Raw genomic sequence first — 21245 nt, forward strand, 5'->3', positions numbered from 1 at the left:
AACATGTAAAATTACTAAGAGAAAACACAGCAGAAAAGTTCTATGACATTGGTTTGAGCTATGATTTGGGGTATAAATAAAAGATTTTGGGCATAGGGTACAGAATTTCAATTAGGAGGAGTAAATTCAAGAGTTATGCTGCCTAGGTGTGCACCTGTAATCCCAGCACTCAGGAGGCTGAAGCAGGAAGCCAGCCTTGGCTATGTAGTAAGTTCAAGGCCAGTCTGAACTACAGAGTGAGATACTGTCTCAAAAAACAAAAACAAAACAAACCAGCAACAAAAAAGTTATACTGCCTAAACTGGTGCATACAGTTAATAACAAAGTATTATATCCTTGAAAAGTACTTAGAGTAGATTTTTAAGTGTTCTCACTATACACACCAAAAAATGGTAAGCAGATGAGGTAACATATATATTCATTTAACTCAGTTATTCCAGAATGCATATATATATATTACAAAACAAAATGTACACCATATATAGATGCAATTTGAATTTATTAATTAAAAGTAAGTTTAAGGTAGAAAAACATGTTAAAAAAGAAATTTTGGGGCTGGAGATGTAGCTCAGTGGTTCTGCCACTTGCCTTGCAACCACAAGGACACGAGTTCAATTCCCGGTACAAAGAAAGAAAGAAAGAGAGAGAGAGAGAGAGAGAGAGAGAGAGAGAGTAAAGTCTGAACTCTAAATGGAATTATGGGGCTAGAATAACAACTTGGTTTTGTGTTTTGTTTTGCTTTGCTTTGATGAGTGTCGCTGCTTGTAAACTGAGTGTGTGTTCAGTAGAAAGTCGTCAAATCTTTAGGCTGAGTATCCTCCCTAACTTATTGTGGTAATTGATTGGCAGTGAAAGATAAAATGCTCTTCTTAAACTATTGGGACAGGTTACCTAGTAACCACAGAAGGATTAATTTCCATTCACAGAGGCTGGTTCTTTTAATTGGATGAGAAGGTTTAAAGAATACAGCAGGGGGGAAATAGTGAAATGGAGGACTTGGGGCAATTATCAGAGGACCTAATATCTGCAAACTTGTCAAATCGTTAGCCAAAGGTTACAGTAACTCTTTTGGTTACAAAGAAGCCAGCAAAGCCACTACAGACTCACAATTGTGTCCTGTTTATACATGTAGGAAAAAAAATATAGGATTAAGCATATAAAAAAGTACACTGCCAACTATGTGGTTTTAGAGTTCTGAGAGTGATTTTTTTTTTTTTTTTTTTTTTTTTTTTGGTATCAGGGATTGAACTCAGGACCTTGGACCTCGTGCTTGTCAGGCAGGTGCAGGACCACTGACTGAGCTACATCCCTAGCCCTGAGAGTGATCATTTTCAATGAATAAGATTATATTCGTCTTCAGATATCAGAATGCTAGTCCTTAAAAGAACCCACAATGATCATGTGGGGTTAGTATATTCTATTATCATTCTGTTTATTCTATGCATACTTCTATTAGGCACGTATAGTCATATCTGCTTTCGCCTGCCTTTAACAATGAAATTAAGAAAAATCAAATTATAGGTTGACAATAATGAAGATTGGTTTTTATCCATTAAAGACTTCTAGACAATAGAGTAATTTTTTCCTGTGCTTGAAAAAGAACTCAGTACACATATCATTAACTATAATTGGAAGAGGTCTGCTTTGGAATCATTTTTTAAAACATTTGTCTCTGCACCTTACAAATCCTTGACTAAGATTTGGGAGTTAATAGCCTCACCACGGCTGCTTTTCTCATAGGGATTCAGTTTAAAATTCTACTAAAGCCCCCTCTAGTGACAAGCAGCAGATTAATCTATTACTTCATAACACAATTCCAACAAGCTCTAAACTTCCATTTTCTCACTTATTAGATAAATCGACAGCTACAATATTTTAGTTGGGGAATGACTAAGACATAGTCAACAGCTCAACTTCTCAACCATTCTTCAGTCACCAGCACCTTAAAGTTTTATTTTGAAACTGGGGTGAATGCAAAAGCACATACACACTATTGAAATCTATTAATTTTACTCTGCCCTAGTATGAATACATCAAAAAAATTGTAAGTTTCCTTCATTTTTGCCCTTCAAGGACATCAAGATTAAAATATGCTCACAATAACCCAGTTAATACAAAAACATAATCTTGAGTTTTTGCTTCTCGTTGCTATCGTGGCATTTGTTGAGCAATTTTCATTGATGGTGCTAGGCATGTCCAAAGAAACAAACATGAATTCCAGGAATCTTTTGAATTAAGAAAATAAGAGTCATCTGTAAAACTGGGGTTAAATGCATAATAAGAGAGTATTTAACATATTTCAAAAATATAATAAACCATATATGGTTTCTATTAGGCTATATGTTATGATATGTATAGCATATAGTTAATTTATATACCCATTCCCAGACTCATTGAACTGTTAAAAATAACAGGGCTGGGGGTTTAGCTCAGTGGTGCTGCCACCTGCCTCGCAAGCGTAAAGACCCGAGTTTGCTCCCCAGTACCAAAATAAATATATTCATTCATTCATTAAAAGAATAACAGCCATATTCCCAGTAAAGTAAATTAAAGATATAAATTAAAGTAGGCTATAAACAATATCATAACAGAGCACAAATCTTAGTTCTGAGCTTTTTAGTTAGCTAAGACAAAAAGAGAAACCCAATAATGGCTTTACACAGACCAAGTCATTAGGGAAAGCAATGCTTTCTTTCTAAAATACTGATTTCCAATTAGCAACAAAAATACAACATTGGAATAATTTCTGAACCTGAAATCAGGATTATATATATTCAGTGAGAGAAGTCTGTAGAAGGGTTTCTTTCTGAGACCATCCCAACTGGCATGAGTTCCCATTGGAAGGGCATTCTCAGGAATCTTCTCTGCAGCTGTATGCATTTCCAAGATCATTAGCTCACTGTCCTTGGAAGAGCAAGCAGAAAGGATTTTCTTTCTTATTTATGTACAGAGTAAAAGCAAAGAACAAATTAAATTTCATTTATGATATGTTCACTGCTAAAATTAGAGAGAGATCCTACTGTTCATACATAATTTAAAGAATAAAATACTACTGTATTTAAAATAGAAATAATGAAGGCAGGGGATTTTGCCCAGTGGTTCCACTGCCTGCTTCGCAAGCACATGGTCCTGAGTTTGATTCCCAGTAACTAAAAAATAATAAAATAAAAATAATGAAATTAAAAATCTCCCCATTTTGCTGTCTTCTCCCAATCATAGAGCCCCTTTCCTACTTGAAAGCAAAATCTGTTTTCAATCCCAAAACCTACTTTCATAAAAGAAGTTGGCATCATCTTTGTGTGAATTAAGTGACTGTGTTGCCTTTTCCCAAGGGTGTTTGCCCTTTAAACTTTAGCTCTAATTCAATTTAACCAGTGCTTGGTGGAGGCCTATTATATGCAAGGTATTTTTTAAGCCACTAATAGTGGACTGAAAGGTTTTGTGATCTTAGAAAGGGATTCAAGCAATAATGAGTAGGAAGGAAAGATTTTTTTGTTTTAGGGATAACATCTGACTCCCTGCCTCTGTCTCCTTTGTAGTTGGGGTCACAAGCCATCCAACACACTTCCACATTTCTCACTTTGAATCTAACTTGCCTTTTACTCTGTCTTAGAGAACCATGCATTGAGGTGTTGCTGTAAATGGATTTCTGATTTATTTCTCCTTCCTTGTTGCAGGGTTCCTGACTTTGTCTCTTAACCCGGAATCCCCCGGTATTCAGCTCTTTTTGCGTCTTAGATGACACGAAGCTAACATTCACGGAATAGCTCCTTTTATCTGCCACTGTACCTATCAATAGTTGTAACAGGTTAGTAGCAGCACTGACATTTAGAAAAGAAGGGTCCAAGCTTCACGGAGATTTAGAATCTAATTCAAAATCAAACTGGTACGTACCAGGAAACTCACAATTAAATTCAGTAAATCTGGCTGCAAAGCCAGTATTCTTTCCAGCAGTGGTTCTCAACTGGGTTGTGATTTTGCCTCTCTCCCCCAAGGCACCTTGGCACCATCTAGAGACATTTTTGACTGTCAGGATTCGAGGTGGAGTGAGTGGGTTTCTACTGACTTCGTGAGCAGAGGCCAGGGATGGTGCCAAACATTCTACAGTGCACAAGGATGGTCCGCCCGTCCCCACAACAATTAAAAACCCAGCCTAAAATGTCCAGAGTCCGCTCTTGAGTCTGCTCTATTCTGATCTTATTTCCAAGAATTCACAGGTAACTGCTTCAAAATTCAACAAATTGCAGAAAATTGCGGATAAATCATCGCCCTTATTCACTTTGCAGCTGTCCTCCACAGCTGATAAAGACAAGAGGCTAGAGGCGGAAATTCAAACTAATGATTGAAGTTAAGAATTAAAATGTAATTATGAAGGCTTTTTTCACCCCCAGGATTTTCACTAATCCAAAAGTTCATGGACTGCTTTGAATCCTAATTATTGGAACTGGTCAAATGTTACCCTGACCTTGTTAGGGAATTGATCACGTTAAAGTATGCTGTGACGCCGCCTCACAGGCTGCATTCTCCTGGTACATCTTGGCTCCTAAAATGACCTCATGCCCTTATCTCTGGTTTCCCTCCCCCGCAAGGCCACAGTGGTCCAGGAAAGTTGAAACCTGTGTCTGCAGGACTGGGCCCATAAAAGCAATCTGGCCTGTGATAGGTTAAAAGTAGCTCACTCCTCATAAATAAGCAATAGCCCACCCCAAAACTGATAAAAGGACCTTTCTTTCTTTGTTCTTTTCTCTCCTTCTGCTTCTTCTTCCTCCTCTCTCTCTCTCTCTCTCTCTCTCTCTCTCTCTCTCTCTCTCTCTCTCTCTCTCTCTCTCTCTCTCTCTCTCTCTCTCTCTCTCTCTCTCTCTCTCTCTCTCTCTCTCTCTCTCTCTCTCTCTCTCTCTCTCTCTCTCTCTCTCTCTCTCTCTCTCTCTCTCTCTCTCTCTCTCTCTCTCTCTCTCTCTCTCTTCCCGTAGGGACAAAGCCTGCCCGGTGTTGGTGACGGCTCCTGACACTTCGCTCTTTCCCCGCCCTCCCTCCGAGTGCCAGATCTCGGTTCCAGCTCGGGAGCCCCGGGGAACCAAACTGCGGGAGCTACGACTTGCGCCGTGACGTCACAATCCCGGCGCCGTGGCAACGACCCTTAGCAACCGACCTGGCGACTGTTTCCCGGCAGCTGCGGCTCTCGGCCAGCTACGCCATTCCATTCCAACCCACCACCTGGCCTGGGCCGGGCCGGGCCGGCGGAAGGGCCGAAGGGGACCCGGTGTGTCCCCAAGGCGGCAGCGAGAAGACTGAGCATGGATGGCACCCGGAGAGGTAAAAAGCAGCCTTGCGTCGGGGCTGAGCGGGTGGAGGCCGCGCCCTGGGCGCTCCGGGTCCCCTGCTTTTTCGCCGGTCTTGCTCCAGAAACAGGCCTTGCTCGTCCCGCTCCTAGATGCGCTTCCTGGCCCTGACTTTGTCGCCTTAGCTCGGGATCGTGCAGCCTTTATTGCTTCGGTAGTTTCAAGGCAGCGGAATCTTTGGAGTCCCACACCCCTAAACCCCAGAATCAAATCTCGTTGCTTTCCAGGGTAGTGACCCACGATGTCCGTATCTCTTGAATGTAGGGTTCAAGTACCTGTGCCCTAGAGTTTCTGAGGATTAAATACAGATGATACGCAGGGAACTGGCTGGCACATTCTAAGTAATCAGTACACACTAAATCTCCCTTTCCATCACCAGCTCGTTCGCCTTCCCTCAAAACTGACCAGCCCAGAGCTGCTCGCTTTAATGTGAATAAGAATCATAGTAAAATTATGATTATGCATAATTATGATTATGCAGATTATGATTCGGGAAGTCTAATGGGGGCAGGGTTGAGACTGCATTTCCAATAAGCTTCTAGGTGATGCAGTTTAACTACTCAGCAGACTGCAGGACTGCAGTTTTACTAACAAAGGGCTAATCCATAATCCCAGTATACACCTGCGTTTGACTGAATAATCCTGATAGAGTGGTTGGCCATATACCCAGAAGTCCTTACAAATTGCCCCAATCCAATTTGCTTTTTTACACCTTCTAAACAAATAGTGTTCTTTCTTCAGACCAAGGAAGGCAATCTCCACACACCCTCCCCTTCCCAGTTCAGTGTTTTTAATCTATTTTAATCAAGCTGCTAGCTGATTCTTTGAATTAAGTCTCGCTTTGAATATGAGTGTTCCTTTATTATGTAATCAAAGTAAGTGTCATGCTGGATTGTAGGAGATAACTATCCATTTGATCAGCAAACTGGATAATATGACACTCCCAACCTAAGTTCTAGAGAATGCAAGCCAAAATGCTTTCATGGCCTTCAGAAATCTTACAGTAAACTAAACATTCAGTCTTTGCTGTATCTGGGTGCCTGTAATCCCAGCACTCCTGGAGACTGAGACAGGAGAATTGTCACAAGTTCAAGGCGAACCTGGGACACATAGTTCAAGGCCATCTTGGGGTACATAGTGAGACCCTCTCTCATAGATATATATCATATATATCATATATATCCTTGCTGTGTGCCAGCGAACTATTCCCAAATTATCTCATCTAATAAAAAATCTTCAAGAAGTATTATCCTTACTTTGTAGTGAATGAAAGAAAACAAGAGATTATAAGAATATATATTAAAATAATAGACCTAGTAAATTCTCAGAACTTGTTGAATACTTTAGGCTATGTAAAAAAAAGTTTATCTTTTTATCACTTACCCAATTTAATTAGCTTCATTTTAGGGTATGTATTTTATAATGTAATACTAAACAGTTACTAATTTTAAATTTTTAAAATAAATTTTCAATAAATAACCAGGATAGTTTTCATATACCATAAATTATTATTTACAAGTAACCATTACTTTAACCAAAGCTTAAATGCTTAATTTTAATTGAAAATTTCTGAGATTTCATTAGATTACTTTTTTATTTCAAATCATATGAACACTGAAAGTTATATTTCATTTATTTTCTTACTGTGATATTATAGACATTCTTTTATAGAATAAACTTTCTTTATCTTTTCTTTTCTTTTTCTTTTTCTTTTTCTTTTTCTGTTTCTTTTTTTTTTTCTTTTGTGCCAGGGATCAAACTCAGGACCTTGTGCTTACAAGGCAGGCAGCAGAACCACTGAGCTAAATCCCCAGCCCTATAGGGTAAACTTTCTGAATCATGGTGTAGTAGAAGGAGCACCAGCCTGAATAATAATAGATTTTGTTTTTAGTTGTTTGTTTGCTATTAACTAGGTAGATAAACTCTTACCAGTCATTTTCTCCATCTATGCCTTACTTACTTACTTGTAAAATGGGGGTTAGGAGGGGTGGACTAGTTCATCTGTAAGAGGTTCTTTCTAACATCTTTGGGGGAAGAGGGAGAAGAAAAGATTAAGAATACCAAACTACGATACACTCTAGCACCATATCTTTCATGTCAGTACCACTCAAATATTGATGACCTTTGAGAAGGAAAGGAAAGATAACCTTTTAGAACAAATAACTGAAGTAGCTTGAAATTTTTTTTTTTTTAATTTGTTGGTCCCATGATTTATCAATGACAGTCAGATTCCCAAACTTCAGGAATTTCTAGGAAACCCTGCTCCAACTAAACATCATCTTTTCTCAGTGGTATCCGTTTCAACTTGTATAGGACACCAAACTGCTGTCACACACTGAGGAATTTGTTAATCTCATGGACAGGTTTTCAGTCCTAATCTAGAGGGTGGTATTCTTTATCCTGGCATTGGGTTTGGATCTACTTTTCTGTGCCCTTTTGGATCATTGTGGGTCAAATCAAGATACAGAAACCCTACCATGATTTAAGCAAGGAAAATTTAAGGAAAGGTCATAAAAGAGTAACTGTAAAATATAAGAAAACTCTGTATGGTATCGTAGAACTAAAAAAGGATACTTAAGGAAAGATAGATTTGGAACGGGGCTTCCTCCCAAAGACTGGCGTTCAAACCTCATTGGAGAAGGTATAGCTGTGCATGTGCCCAAAGTTTTGATTGAGAGGAACCCATCAGAGGTTTCACTCTGGGAAATAGACCATTGAATTGTTTAAACAAGTCACTAAATGAACAATGAAAACAACCCTAGGAGGTGATTGTCTACAAATTGCTACAATATGTTACCTAAAATGTTCTCTTTTCAGCAAAAAAATCATGAGTCACATAAAGAAACAAAGTATGGGGCCAGGATTTAGCTCAGTGGTGTGAATTTCTAGTCACAAAATGCTTAGAATAGTGTCTGGCACAGTTAGTATTCAATAAAATTAGCATTTTGACTCCAGTTGTTGTGAGCTAAAATGGGAATTTTTTTGGCTCATATAAAGGAGTCTTAAGGAGTGTAAAGTTTCAAACACGATCAACTCCAGGTGCCAGTGTGATCAGGAATATCTTGGTTCCACTTTCATCTGTGCAGGCTTTGTTCTTAGACAAGGTCCCCTGCAGGATCCAAGATGGCCATCAGCAGGGCCACTCTTGCTTATGTTCTATCCTGGACATAGTTTTCCTTAGAGGAAATGTGAGGTGCTTTCTAGATAAAGAGGCGCTGAGTTGTGAGCAAGCAAAGAGTCAAGCACTATTTTTCTGTATTTGATTTTCTTAAAAGTTTATTTGTTGGATATATGTATGTTTTAATATGTAGCAGACCCTCCTCTTCTGGTAGAAACTATGCTAGTTTCATGATTTTTAATCTATAGCTAGAGAATTTTTGCTGTCTAACAGACTGTTGCTGGCTAGTAATATGACTAAAAACTCTTTAAATGACTGACTGTATTTAAAGATCTTTATTCTTTTAAAAATATTCAGTACTGTTGTTTATGAAAGCTGTGTTTCATGTGTCCTAATTCGTATTTTTTTCTTTAAAGTCAGAGCAACCCCTGTCCTTCCCAGATGTGGTCCACCATGCCTATTTAAAGGACACTTGAGCACCAAAAGTAATGGTAAGTACTTAAAAGGCTAACTTTGCTAAAAGACCGTTTCCTGTATTTGCAAATCATGTGACATGATGAAACAATTATTTCATTGAGTGGATACTTGGACATCACATTATTAATTATAACCCAGTATTATAGGAATTTTTAGAGATTTCAAACTGTTGATGTGCCCTGATGGTGGGCTCAGCTGCCCCCTGCTTCGTGCCACCTCTGCAGCCCAGCTCTGCCTTTTCCAGCAGACTGTTCTGGTCTGAGACAGGCTGCCTTGTTAGAACGGTGGTTACCAGGTGTAAGAGACACAAGCACTAAAGGCAGAGCTGTGCAGGGAGAACAGATGCATTTTATATGTCTAGCCAATGTTTGCAGGCCTCTTTTTCCAACTGGATTTCTAAGCTCTGTTATGTTTTTATATTTTAAAACTTTCAAAGTAAATTTTTATTCAATATTTTCTTTAAAATAAAAATGTATAGGGCTGGGGATTTAGCTCAGTGGTTTGGTGGCCTGCCTTGCAAGCGCAAGGACCCTAGTTCAGTCCCCGGTACCAAAAAATAAATAAATAAATAAAAATGTATAATTATATCTTGAAATTGTAAGATTGGAATTTTAGGCAAAATAATTGAAATTTATTTTCTTTATGTGAAATATTTTTTATTTTATTTTATTTTGGTGGGGGAGTTGAGACAGGGTCTCACTATGTAGTGGGACTGACCTGGAATTCACTATGTAGTCCAGGCTGGTCTCAAACTCACAGCAATCCTCCTGCCTCGGCCTCCGGAGTGCTGGGATTACAGGCATGCGCCACCATGCCCAGCTTACATGAAACATTTTTTATGTTGTTACTTTCTCTGTTTTTTTGGTACCAGGGATTGAACTCAGCTCTTTGTGCTTGCAAGGCAGACGGCAGTACCACTGAGCTAAATTCCTGGACCTTGTTACTTTCAAATATGAAGGATCACTGTTTTTTTCTGTTACCTTACTTCTTTGCATTAGAGTATGTAGAGAGATCACGCACCAAAATCATAAACTTTGAAAAATAAGTTTTAAATAAAAGTTCAAATGTAGAATTAAAGTAAGATACATAGGAAAACATGATGAAGAACAATACATCAAATTTGCTAACTTTTTCTTTTTTAAGAAAGTAAGTGCAGAGCCAGGACAGCTATAGCGGTTGTAAATATGAGGCTGCCTTGGTTTACTTCCAAACACTCTACCAGTAATGTGGCTCAAGGTCTAATTCATAGCTCTGTGCCTCAGTTTCCACTTCTGTTAAATGATGGTAATGATGATTAGGTAAGTTTTTACTTGTAAAGAGTTGGAACAATGCATGGCAAATGGTGACTATGGAAGAAATATTTTTAGTAGTAGTGAGGCTCCTAATTATTTATGTGCTTGATTATGCATAGAATTTCCCTAGAAGAATTGATGTTTAAAAAGTAGCAGAGTATGTATCTGGGAGATGAAACTAAGGTTCATGTTAGAAAAGTCACTTGTTTTTCAATTTTTGCATGCTATTTTAGCTGTTAGGGGTTTGTTTGTTTTTTTTTAAGCTATGTATGAATTACCTCTCAAAAGCTGTTTTTTCTATTTTGATTTTTTTTAATTATTTTATTTCATCAGTACATGTTTGCAATTTGTGCAGTTTACAGTCATCTTGGGGAGTGAGTACATGTACATCTTACAGCTTGCTTTTTTTTTTTAATCCCCTTCCCTTTCCCTACCCCTTCCCTTTTCCTACCCAGTTCCCCTAACCCCTTTTGGATACTTGCTGATATTATTTGTCTTAGCTCATGTTGTGGTATATAATATTTACATTAATTGGGGTTATTAAGTTCCTGAACATGGAATGTCTTTATTCCTCTCTCAAAAGCTGTTTTTAATGTGTACAAAAGTTATAACTAGCTGGGCATGGTGGCGCACACCTGTAATCCCAGCACTTGGGAGGCTGAAAAAGGTGGATCACTGTGAGTTTGAGACCAGCCTGGGCTACATAGTGAGTTCCAGGTCAGTCTCAACTGCATAGACCCTGTCTCAAAAAATAAAAATTAAATAAATAAATAAGTTATAACTATATTTCACTATACACTTGAATATAAATGTTTAAGGATTTCAGTATTTCCTTTAAATAGTTTGGATGTAGGTCAAAAATTTAATGCCATTGCCATGGAATTTTCGCATGATTATACTTGTCTTAAGATAGGCCTAGTACTTCCAAAAGACTGCAGTAAACAGATGTGTAGATCTTGTTTTCAGATATAAAATTAGAAGTTTACCTCTCAGAGTAGAAACTTTGCATAAGATTTTGTGATTTGGGATGTTTGATTTCTGAAACTTCAGGGATTGTTAAGTATGTAGTAACATGGTAACATTTTATAATCAAGCAAGTAGCTAAAGATTTTTAGATACAGATTAAAAGATATAAAAAAGAAATAATTTTTTAAATATAGTAATAGATTATGTTGTAGAATCTCTTTCTCAGATCTTCAGAACTGCAAAACAAATAGCTTATTCATGTTTGTGCCATAAGATTAATGCTAAGACATACTCAGCATCACAAGGATTGAATTTCAGAACATTGTTTAAGAATGAGTTTAATAATCAGTAATTTGTTTATCTCCTGGTGATTCTGTTAATTTAAATATATAATGTTTGAATATGTTTTGATTTTTAGCCTTTTGCACTGACTCTTCTCTCAGACTAACCACTCTCCAGCTGATCAAGAATCACATGGCTGTTCACTATAATAAAATCCTTTCAGCCAAAGGTAAAAATGCAAACGTGAATTTTCTGTACCCACTTCAAACCCCTCATGTTACCTCTCATTAGGATAAATCTGTGGCAAAAATTAGAGCATTAGAGGAATGTGTGGTTGGTATAGTGAAATACCAGTTATTGTGTATATTTGTGGCAAAATCAGAATGTCATCTTCGTTGTTTGTATTTGAAATCTTTATAATGCCTGGGTTATTTCATTTTATCTGTTACTTCTGATACTATTTTGTTGTTAGATATTGCTTTTAATGTAAGTTTGTAATCTACATTTTGTCTTCAAATCTACCAAGGAAGTTGCACAAAGAAGATGGTATTTATTTTTTTCTTGCATTTTTTAGCTTTATTAAGAGATAATTTAAAAATAATAAAATGCACTAATTATAACATTAAACATTTTGAAAATAGTTAAATATTTTGAAACATGTATACATAATTGCTACTCCAATCATGCTATAAAACAGGGACTGTTTAACTGCAACTTACAGACCATATCCTTCTGTTACTTGTTTTTATACAGCTCATGAACTAACAATAGTGTTTATATTTTTAAATGGTTACCAGAGAACAATATTTTGTGACATCTGATAATAACATGAAATTCTAATTTTAATTAAAAACACAATCATGTTCAGTCTTTTATATATTGTCTACGATGGCTTTTGCACTAAATGGCAGAGTTGACTAGTTGTGACAGACTCCGTCACCCTGCAGAACCTGAAGCATTTCTCCTCTGGCTCTTTACAGAAAAGGTTTACTGATCCATAAAATGGAGTATTTCCATTACCCCAAAAAGCTCCTCCTAATCCGTTACGGTCATGTCCCTTCTCTCAGGTCTCTGTAGCCAGGGTTCTACTCTTTCACCACAGTTGTGCCTTTTCTGGAATTTCATGTAAATCATATCATTTGTATCCTTTTGGGCCTGGTTTCTTTCAATTAGCGTAACACATTTGAGGCAGTCCATCTTGTGGTTTTTATTAGTAGTGTTTCTTCCTGTCTATTGCTAAGTGTAGTGTTCCATTTAATGAATCTACCACAGTTGATACTTTGATTCACCAGTTGGTGAACATATGAATTGCTTTGACTCACTTTTGGCCATTAGGAATAAAGCTGCTAAACAGTCTCATGTAATGTTTGGATATATGTTTCTATTTCACTTGGGTAAATATATTTGCTAGGAGTAAGCTGTGAGGTAATATAAGTATGTTTAACTTGTTAAGAAATTACCAAATTATCTTTCAGAGTGATTATACAGTTTTGCTTTTCCATTACTTTTAAATCCTCACCAATAATTTGGTGTCATCCTTTTTTAGCCATTCTAATGGATATGTAGTAGTATCTCTTCATCATTTTAATTTGCAAAATTTCCCTGATGCCTGGTCATATGGAACAACTTTTCTTATACTTGTTTGCCATACATATATCTTCTTAGGTAAAAAGCCTACTCAGACCTTTGCCGATTTTGGAGGAGGGGTTATTGGGGATCCAACTCAGGCCCTTGTGCTTGCGAGGCAGGTGGCAGAACCACTGAGCTAAATCCCCGGCCCTGCCTATTTTTTTTAAAATGTAACTTTGTCTTTTTAGTATTAAGCTGTGAGTTCTTTTTTTTTTTTCATTGAGTTTATTGGTACATTTTAAGTATACAGTACAGTTGCATTCATCATTGGGATCTTGTACCTTTACATGACAGAGCTTGGTTCTCATTTTTTCCCCTTACCCCTGCCCTTCCTTCATCCCCTCTAGCCTTCCCTATTTACAAAGATTTTGTTTGCATTTTTTCCTTTTGTGAGTTCTTTATCTATTAAATGCAGGTCTTACATGAGGTACATGTTTTGCAAATATTTTTTTCCCAGTTGATAGTGGGTCTTTTAGTTTCTTTCCTATCACTCCAGTTCTGGTAATCAAACCCAAGGCCTCATGAATGCTAGGCAAGCACTGTACAACTGAACTCCACACTCAGCTTTCATTTTATTTTTATTACTGTTATTTTTATAATTACAATTTATAGTTCTGGAATCATTTTTAGAGTTATAGGAACATTAAAAAATAGTATAGTTACCATATATTTACTTTCTTCTAATGTTAAAATCTTAAAAACCGTACTACAATTATCAAACCAGAAAATGTATATTGGTAAAATATTGTTAACTGCAAACCTTATTTGAATTTCACCAGTTTCTACTAATTGTTAACTTTCTCAAGTGTTGAAGTTTTAAAATTTTAGTTCAGATCCTATGATGTTTGTATTTTTAAATGGTTGAAAAAATCAAAAGTTAAGTAATATTTTGTGGCATTAAAATTGTGTGATGTCAAGTTCAGTTTTCAGGGGTTTTTTTGCTTTTTTTTTTTTTTTTGTACGAGGGATCGAACTGAGGTCCTTGCGCTTGCCAAGGCAGGCGGCGGAACCACTGAGCTAAATCTTTGGCCCAGTTTTCAGGTTTTTTTATAGCATTTTTATCCTTTTTAAGAAGTCTTTACCTACTCAGATGTGGCACATTCCTGTACTCTCAGCTATTGAGGAGGCTAAGGCAGGAGAATCAGAAGTTCTGTCCCAGCTTGGGCAACTTAGTAAGATCCTGTGTTAAAATGAAAAATAAAAGGACTTGTAATGTAGCTAGTGAGAGAGCACTTGCATAGCGTGTGAGCCCCTAGCTTCAATCTCCAGTATCACAAAAAATGGGGAGAAGGGGGCTATTTCCCTAATCTTAGGTCACTGCAGTTTTCTAAATCAGTTTTCTTCTAGTTGTATACATTTAGCTCTTACATTTAGATGTGTGGTCCATTTTGAGCTAGTTTTTGTATTTGCTATGATACAAAGGTCATTTTTTAACCTATTCATGTCCACATTTTCCAGTACCATTGTTAGAGAGATTATTATTCACCTGTGGAATTACTTTGGTTTTTTTGTTTTTTTCAGTCATTTGACCTTATGTGTGGGTTTATTTTTTAACTTAATCTTTGAATCTGTTCATCTATCTCTGTGTCCATCTTTATACCCATACCACATTCCTCTATTACCATAACATCACAGTAAGCCTTGATGCCACACAGTGTTAAGTTCTCCGTTGTTGTTTGATTTAGACTCCAGCCACAAGTGTAGTAAGGTGCATAAGGTAGGGAGGTATGTTACTAGGTCAGTGATGCTTTGTTCATTTCCATTTTTCCCTCCGTTTCATTTTCAATGATATTGGAATATTGGTTCACTAATATTTTCTTTTGTAGTATAATGAGCTAATCCCAGTGTGTGTGTGTGTGTGTGTGTGTGTGTGTTTAATCAAAGATATTTTGTTTTTCATTGCAGAAATACAATAAAAATCAAATAAGGAACTGCACATTCTGGAACTTTTTGTGATTTCCGCTTTGATATTTGTTGTCTTTTGTAAATACCAAAAATGTTATTAAACAATGAAATTTTATCTTTCAGCTGCTGTCGATTGCTCAGTTCCTGTAAGCATGAGTGCCAGCATCAAATGTAAGTTACTTTTTGACATCTACTTTTTAAAAAATGATTATGGTAAAATACACAGCACATAAAATTTAGCATCCTAGCCATTCTTGAGTGTTAATTCCAGTGACGTTTTTATTTTGGTAGAGTCGCCATCATCATTTACCTCCAGAACATCTTCATCTTTTACCAGATAAACAGTAACTCCCCCAGCCAGGCTCCAGAACCCACCATTCTGTTTTCTGCCTCTGTGAATTTGACTCCTCTCCGCAGTCTGCTTTCTATCTCCATTAATTTTATTATTCTGAGTTTCTCAAATAAGTAGAATCATTCAGCATTTGTTCTTTTGTGCCTGGCTTATTTCACTTGGCATAATGTTCTCAAGATGTATTCATGTCGTCATATGTCTGGCTCTCCTTTCATTAAAGCTGAATAAAATGTCACTGCATGCATATGCCACACTTTGTTTACACATTCGTCAGTTGATGGATACCTGAGTTGCTCCCACCTTTTGGCTGTTGTGAATAACACTGCTAGGGATACAGGTATGCGGATATGTCTTTGAGACCCTGCGTATCACCCCAAAAGGGCTCACCGTGTTGAAGGCTTGGTTGCTGATGACTTTGGGGAAATGGCTAGATAATGAGGGCTCTAGCTTTATTCACAGGTTGTGCCACTGATGAGAGAACAAAATTGGATGGCAATATTCGGAGGTGATGGAAACAGGTGGTGAAAGGAGTGAATCATAGGATTGTGACCTTAAGGACTGCATCTGCTCCCTGGTCCATTTCTCTGGGGTTTGCCTGTCCCTCTGCTTCCTGGCTACTGTGAGGTGAACAGCTGTCTTCCACCATGCCCTTCTACTGCGATGTTTCTGGCTCAACACAGACCTAAAAGCAGTAGAGCCAGCAGACCATAGACTGAAATCTCTGAATCCATAAACAAGAATAAGTCCTGCATAAAGTTCATTCCTGTGAGCTATTTTGTTGCAGTGATGGAAAGCTGACTTAGCACACTCTGCTTTCAAATATGTTGCGTATATGTCTAGAAGTTGAATTATTGGATCACATGCTAATTTTATTTTTAGTTTTTGAGGAACTGTTTTCTGTACCAGTTGTAACATTGTACATTCCACTAGTGGCACTGTTCTAATTTCTCTACATCCTCCCCAACACTTGTATTGCTTTTTTCTGTTTTGATATCTCCCATCTTAGAGGGTTTTAACTTAATTGTCTTTTGAGAAAGCCTTTCTAATGTTTAAAAATTACTTATAAATAACAGAATCTTGTTTTGTATTTCTAAGATTGGGAACTTAGAACTGAATCCATAATTTGCCACTAAATTGCTGTGTGGCTTTGGATAAACTGTTTAGTGTCTTTTGAATTTTGTTTTTCCTATATGTAAAAACTTAGATAGTACTAAAGCTGGACATGACTGCACATGACTGTGATCCCAGCACTCTGGAAACCTGAGGGAGGAAGATTACAAGTTTGGGCTGTCCTAGGCTACACAGAAACCAAATATGAAAACAAAATATCCTCTTCAAAGGTTAAGTTGCACAAAAGGTTATTGCATATAGTTCCTTCAGTGGAGCTTTCAAGGTCTAGACTCAGACCCATGTTCACATATTAGCCCTCTGGCTGTTTAATAGTGGATAAAGGAAATGTGTTGCTTGTTGTCTTTATGTGTTCCTTAATATGATGAGATATGTCTTCTCTATTAAATGTAAAACAACAAAATTTAAACCTAAGATCCAAATTCGCCAATTAAGAAATCAGTCATTTTATGTAGTATCTTTTTTAGTTCACTAGAGTTTATTCTTTGACTAATTCAGAAAATACTTTTTGTGTCCCTACTGTGTGCAATACACTACTGTACAGACTGGAGCTAAAGAGGTGAACAAAACAAACTTCTTGCTTTTAAAGCTTACATTGTAGTTAGAGGAGACAAATAGTCACCAAATACGGATCAGTAGAATATGTCAGATAGTGATAAATGCACAGGGGAAATGTAGCAGGATAAAGGCAGCGGGAGTCCCATGAAGAGAAAAGACCTTACGGTAAAGTGACAATTGAGCTGAGACCACAAAGAATTGACAGGCACATGGCTACTTAGGGAGACAGCGATCTAGACAGCAAGTGTTACAGCCTTGAAATGGCACCATGATTAGTGAATTCATAAAACAGTAAGAGGAGCTTTACAGCTGGTGTGAAATAAGCCAGCCAGAACTGTATAGCTGGTATGAAATAAGCCATCGAGAGGGGCCTGAAAGAACACAGATCATATAGTACTGGCCATTACAAGGACTTTGGCCTTTGTGCTGAGTGAAGCCAGAAATCATTTGAGAATCTTGACTATAGGATTTGAAGAGTCCATTTTTTTAACTTTTATAAGTATCTCTAGTTACTGAGTTGAAAATAGTCTGTAAAACGCCAGTGTAGAAACAGAAGTCTGGAGTTCAGGAGAAAAGTCCAGGACAGAGATGAAAATTTGGGAGTTGACGATGGCATAAAGATGCTATTTAAAGATTTCTTTCCATTTTTGATTTTAAAATTTAGATTTAGTGTTTACCCATGATACTTTCTGCTCTATCAGTTGAGGCATGAGTTATGTTTTCCTTTTTTGCTAGAAAAAAAAAATGATGGCTAGAACTAGAATTGCAAAGATTTTATCTTCAAATAAAGTATAATTAATAATCATTGACCAGGTGTGGTGGTACACACATGTAATCCCAGCACTTGGGAGGCAGAGGCAGGAGAATCACTGCAAGTTTGAGGCCAGCCTGGGATACTGTTGTAGTCAGAAGGATTTCGCAAGGGAATACATTAAAGACAGAACACAATATATAAGATTATTTTATGATAATTACCCAAAAAGTCAAATCCAAAGGAGTGCAAGAGACATTAACCACACACTAGAGGCCCAAAGGATTTAGCTGAGAGCCTGGATTCCAGCAATTTTCACACAAGTCCAGCTAAAGGCATAGAATCCAAGGCAATGTCTTCTGTGAGTCCCGCCAGTGGCCTAGAGTTCACAACGTCTCATGCTTGCCCATATTGAGGATCTGCACCTGGAAGGCCCAAAGGCCAGTGGTGGAAGCCAGAAAACCTATGCCAGTGAAAAGAAGGATTTGTGCCAAGCTGAGGGATCCACATTGGAGCCAGAAAGTGATGCTTGTGGTGAAGATAAACAGCAGCCATTCCCGGTGACAGCAAGGCCCCAAGCTCCTCCTCTGATGAGAACAGTCTAATTTGCATTAGGAAAACCATCCGCAGCAAGCTTCTCCTAGAAAATCAGCAGGCCACAACCTTTTCCTCCAGTTCTCTCTTTATGGCTATTGGCAACTATCCTCAGGTGAACACTGATTCAGTTCAGCTGGGTGTTACAAGTTGACCATTAGTCAATCCACTACAGATACCTAGTGAGTTTAAAGGTACCTTGAACTACATAGTGAGACCCTATCTCAAACACCAAAATAATAATAATAATAATAATAATAATAATAATAATAATAAATCATTATAACTCCTTATACTACAGAGCTGATGTTCATTATATCAATTTGAATAACTTAGAAGTGGATTTTATAATATATGAAAAAGGATATAAATCTTTATATTTAACCCATCTTTGGTTTTGTCATTACTATTTAGTTGGTTGGTTTTGTTTATTTACAGAACTAGGGATTGAACCAAGACCTTGTGTATGTTAGTAAGCATGTTAGTAAGCACTGTACCACTGGGCTTCACCCCAATTTTTTTTTTCCATTTTATTTTGGGACAGGGTCTCACTAAATTGCCCAGACTTGACTTGAGCTTTTGATCCTCCTGCCTCAGCTTCCCAGTAGCCACACCCAGACCCCATCTGTGTTTTCCCTACACTTTTGTCACAGTAGACTGATGAGTTCATCGTTTCAATCTTCATAGTATCAAAACAGATATAAAGTAGATTAAATAGTTCTATATTCCAATGTGTTAGGCTTTTTTTTATTATTACAGCATGTCTTTTAAATCTTTTTATTTTCCTTTTAGACATTTAATTAAACATCCATTTTTAATTGACATAAAAATTGTATGTATTTGCAGGCTGCCTTAGAGGCTTTGCTCTTTATAGCAGTCTTATTGAAAAATAATTACATTACTGAGAGTGGAAATGTTGGGTCATACAGTAATACAGCAGCTGCCTTTTTACTTGCTGCTTTGCTTTTTGCTGTTTCACTTTCTGATGTTTCAGTTACCTATGGTCAGTTGAAGTCTGAAAATATTAAATTAAAAATTCCAGAAATAAATAATTCATAATTTTTTTAATTACACTATTCTTAGTAATGTGATGAAATCTTTTTATTACAGTATATTGTTACAGTTGTTCTATTTTTATTGCTGTTGTTCATCTTTTACACTGCCTGGTTAAATTTCACCATACATATGTATACATAGAAAAAACAGAATACTTAGAACTCAGCACTACCCACAGCTCCAGTCATTCACAGAGGGTCTTGGAATGAATCCCGCTGAGATCAGAGGGACTGTTACAATACAACTTCTTAAGAAGCTGTCAGACTATTTTCTTGAATTTTTTGGTTTGGTTTGGTTTGGTTATTGTTGGTTTTGAAACAAGGACTCACTATGTTGCCCAGGCTGGCCTTGAATTCCTATGCTCAGGTGATCTTCCTGCCTCTGCCTCCCAAGTACCTTGAACTACAGGCATGTGTCACCACACCTGACTGTAATCTCATTTTAAAGTCATATAATATTTAATATTTAAATAGCACATGACACTGTTGATAATATATTTCATTTGGGAGAGAAGTAGACTAATCAAACTATACATTCAGTGGTTACATAGTCACAAACAGTGTGGTTAATTAAGCATTTCAAATATATATCTATAAATATCTGCTAAAAATTGCTTTCTTATGTCCTTGGTCTTGCTCAGTATGTCCCATCATGTTTGTGCTCTTTAGTCAATCTATTTAGAATTCCTGTGAAGTACCAGGCTGGGGATTTAGCTCAGTGGTTCTGCTGCCAGCCTCACAAGCGCAAGGTCCTGAGTTCGATCCCTGGTACAAAAAAAAAGAAAAAAGAATTCCTATAAAGTATCTGCATAGAAAAATATATATAGATTTTATTTACATATCATAGCATAAAGATTTTGAAAAAAGAATATATAAATGCCCAGTGACTGGAATCTTAAAAAAAAAAAAAAAAAAAAAGATTTTTAGTAAGAAAAATTATCCATTCCATTAGTCTAACAAAACCAAAAAAAGTTACTTCTTCTGTTTTATTGCATATTTTTAAAAGTCTGTTTTCCCCTTTAGATACAGACCAACAACGGAGAGAAAAGCTCAAAAAGGAATTAGCACGATGTGAAAAAGAGTTTAAATTAAGTAAAACTTCAATTCAGTCCAATTCTAAAAATAATTTCAAGTCAATTTTTAACGCTCTCCAAAAGGTAAGACTGTACTTTTACTGTTTTGGCTTTTGGGGGTTTTTGTTTTTGCTCTTGAGATAGGGTCTCTCTCTGTAATTCAGGCTAGTCTTTTTTTTTTTTTTTTTTTTTTTTTTTTTTTTTTTTTTTTTTTTTTTTTTTTTTTTTTTGGCGTTTTGTTTTGTTTTGTTTTGTTTGTTTTTTAGACAGGGTCTCACCATGTAGTTGAGACTGACCTGGAACTCACTATGTAACCCAGGCTGATCTCGAACTCACAGCAATCCTCCTGCCTGGGCCTCCCAAGTGCTGTGATTACAGGCGTGTGCTACCACACCCGGCAATTCAGGCTAGTCTTGAACTCACTATCTAGCCCAGGCTGACCTCTAACTCATGGCAGTACTCCTGCCTCAGCCTCCAGAGTCCTGGGATTACAGGAGTGCACCACCATGCCCAGCAGTTTTATTGTTCTAAAAACAAGTATTTCTATAGTATTTCATTTTTGGTGCAACCTTATTTTTTGGTAAGCTTTTGCTATAGGTATATGAATGTTTACTACCATCAAAAGCCATGTGGGGGCTGGGGATTTAGCTCAGTGGTTCTGCCACCTGCCTCCCAAGCACAAGGTCCAGAGTTAATTCCCCAGTACCAAAAAAAAAAAAAAAAGCC

General features: G+C 37.1%; 1 protein-coding gene across 3 annotated transcripts in view; it reads left to right on the forward strand.

Moving 5' to 3' along the window:
- The first annotated feature begins 4936 nt into the window (after window positions 1-4936).
- The window catches only part of Spata7 (spermatogenesis associated 7), a 31976-nt gene continuing 15667 nt past the window's right edge, over window positions 4937-21245 (forward strand). The window contains exons 1-5 of one of the 3 annotated variants that reach the window (XM_010616262.3): window positions 4938-5313; window positions 8874-8948; window positions 11611-11703; window positions 15132-15179; window positions 20470-20603. In XM_010616262.3, coding sequence (XP_010614564.1) covers window positions 5295-5313; window positions 8874-8948; window positions 11611-11703; window positions 15132-15179; window positions 20470-20603 — 369 coding nt within the window. In that variant the 5' untranslated portion in view covers window positions 4938-5294. Of the gene's footprint in view, window positions 5314-8873; window positions 8949-11610; window positions 11704-15131; window positions 15180-20469; window positions 20604-21245 lie in introns of all 3 variants that reach the window. The other 2 variants (XM_010616264.3, XM_010616265.3) reach the window with 2 other exon arrangements.

Source organism: Fukomys damarensis, unplaced genomic scaffold (assembly GCF_012274545.1).
Source record: "Fukomys damarensis isolate Sample0158 unplaced genomic scaffold, DMR_v1.0_HiC HiC_scaffold_21, whole genome shotgun sequence".
In the NCBI taxonomy this organism is placed as follows: Eukaryota; Metazoa; Chordata; class Mammalia; order Rodentia; family Bathyergidae; genus Fukomys; species Fukomys damarensis.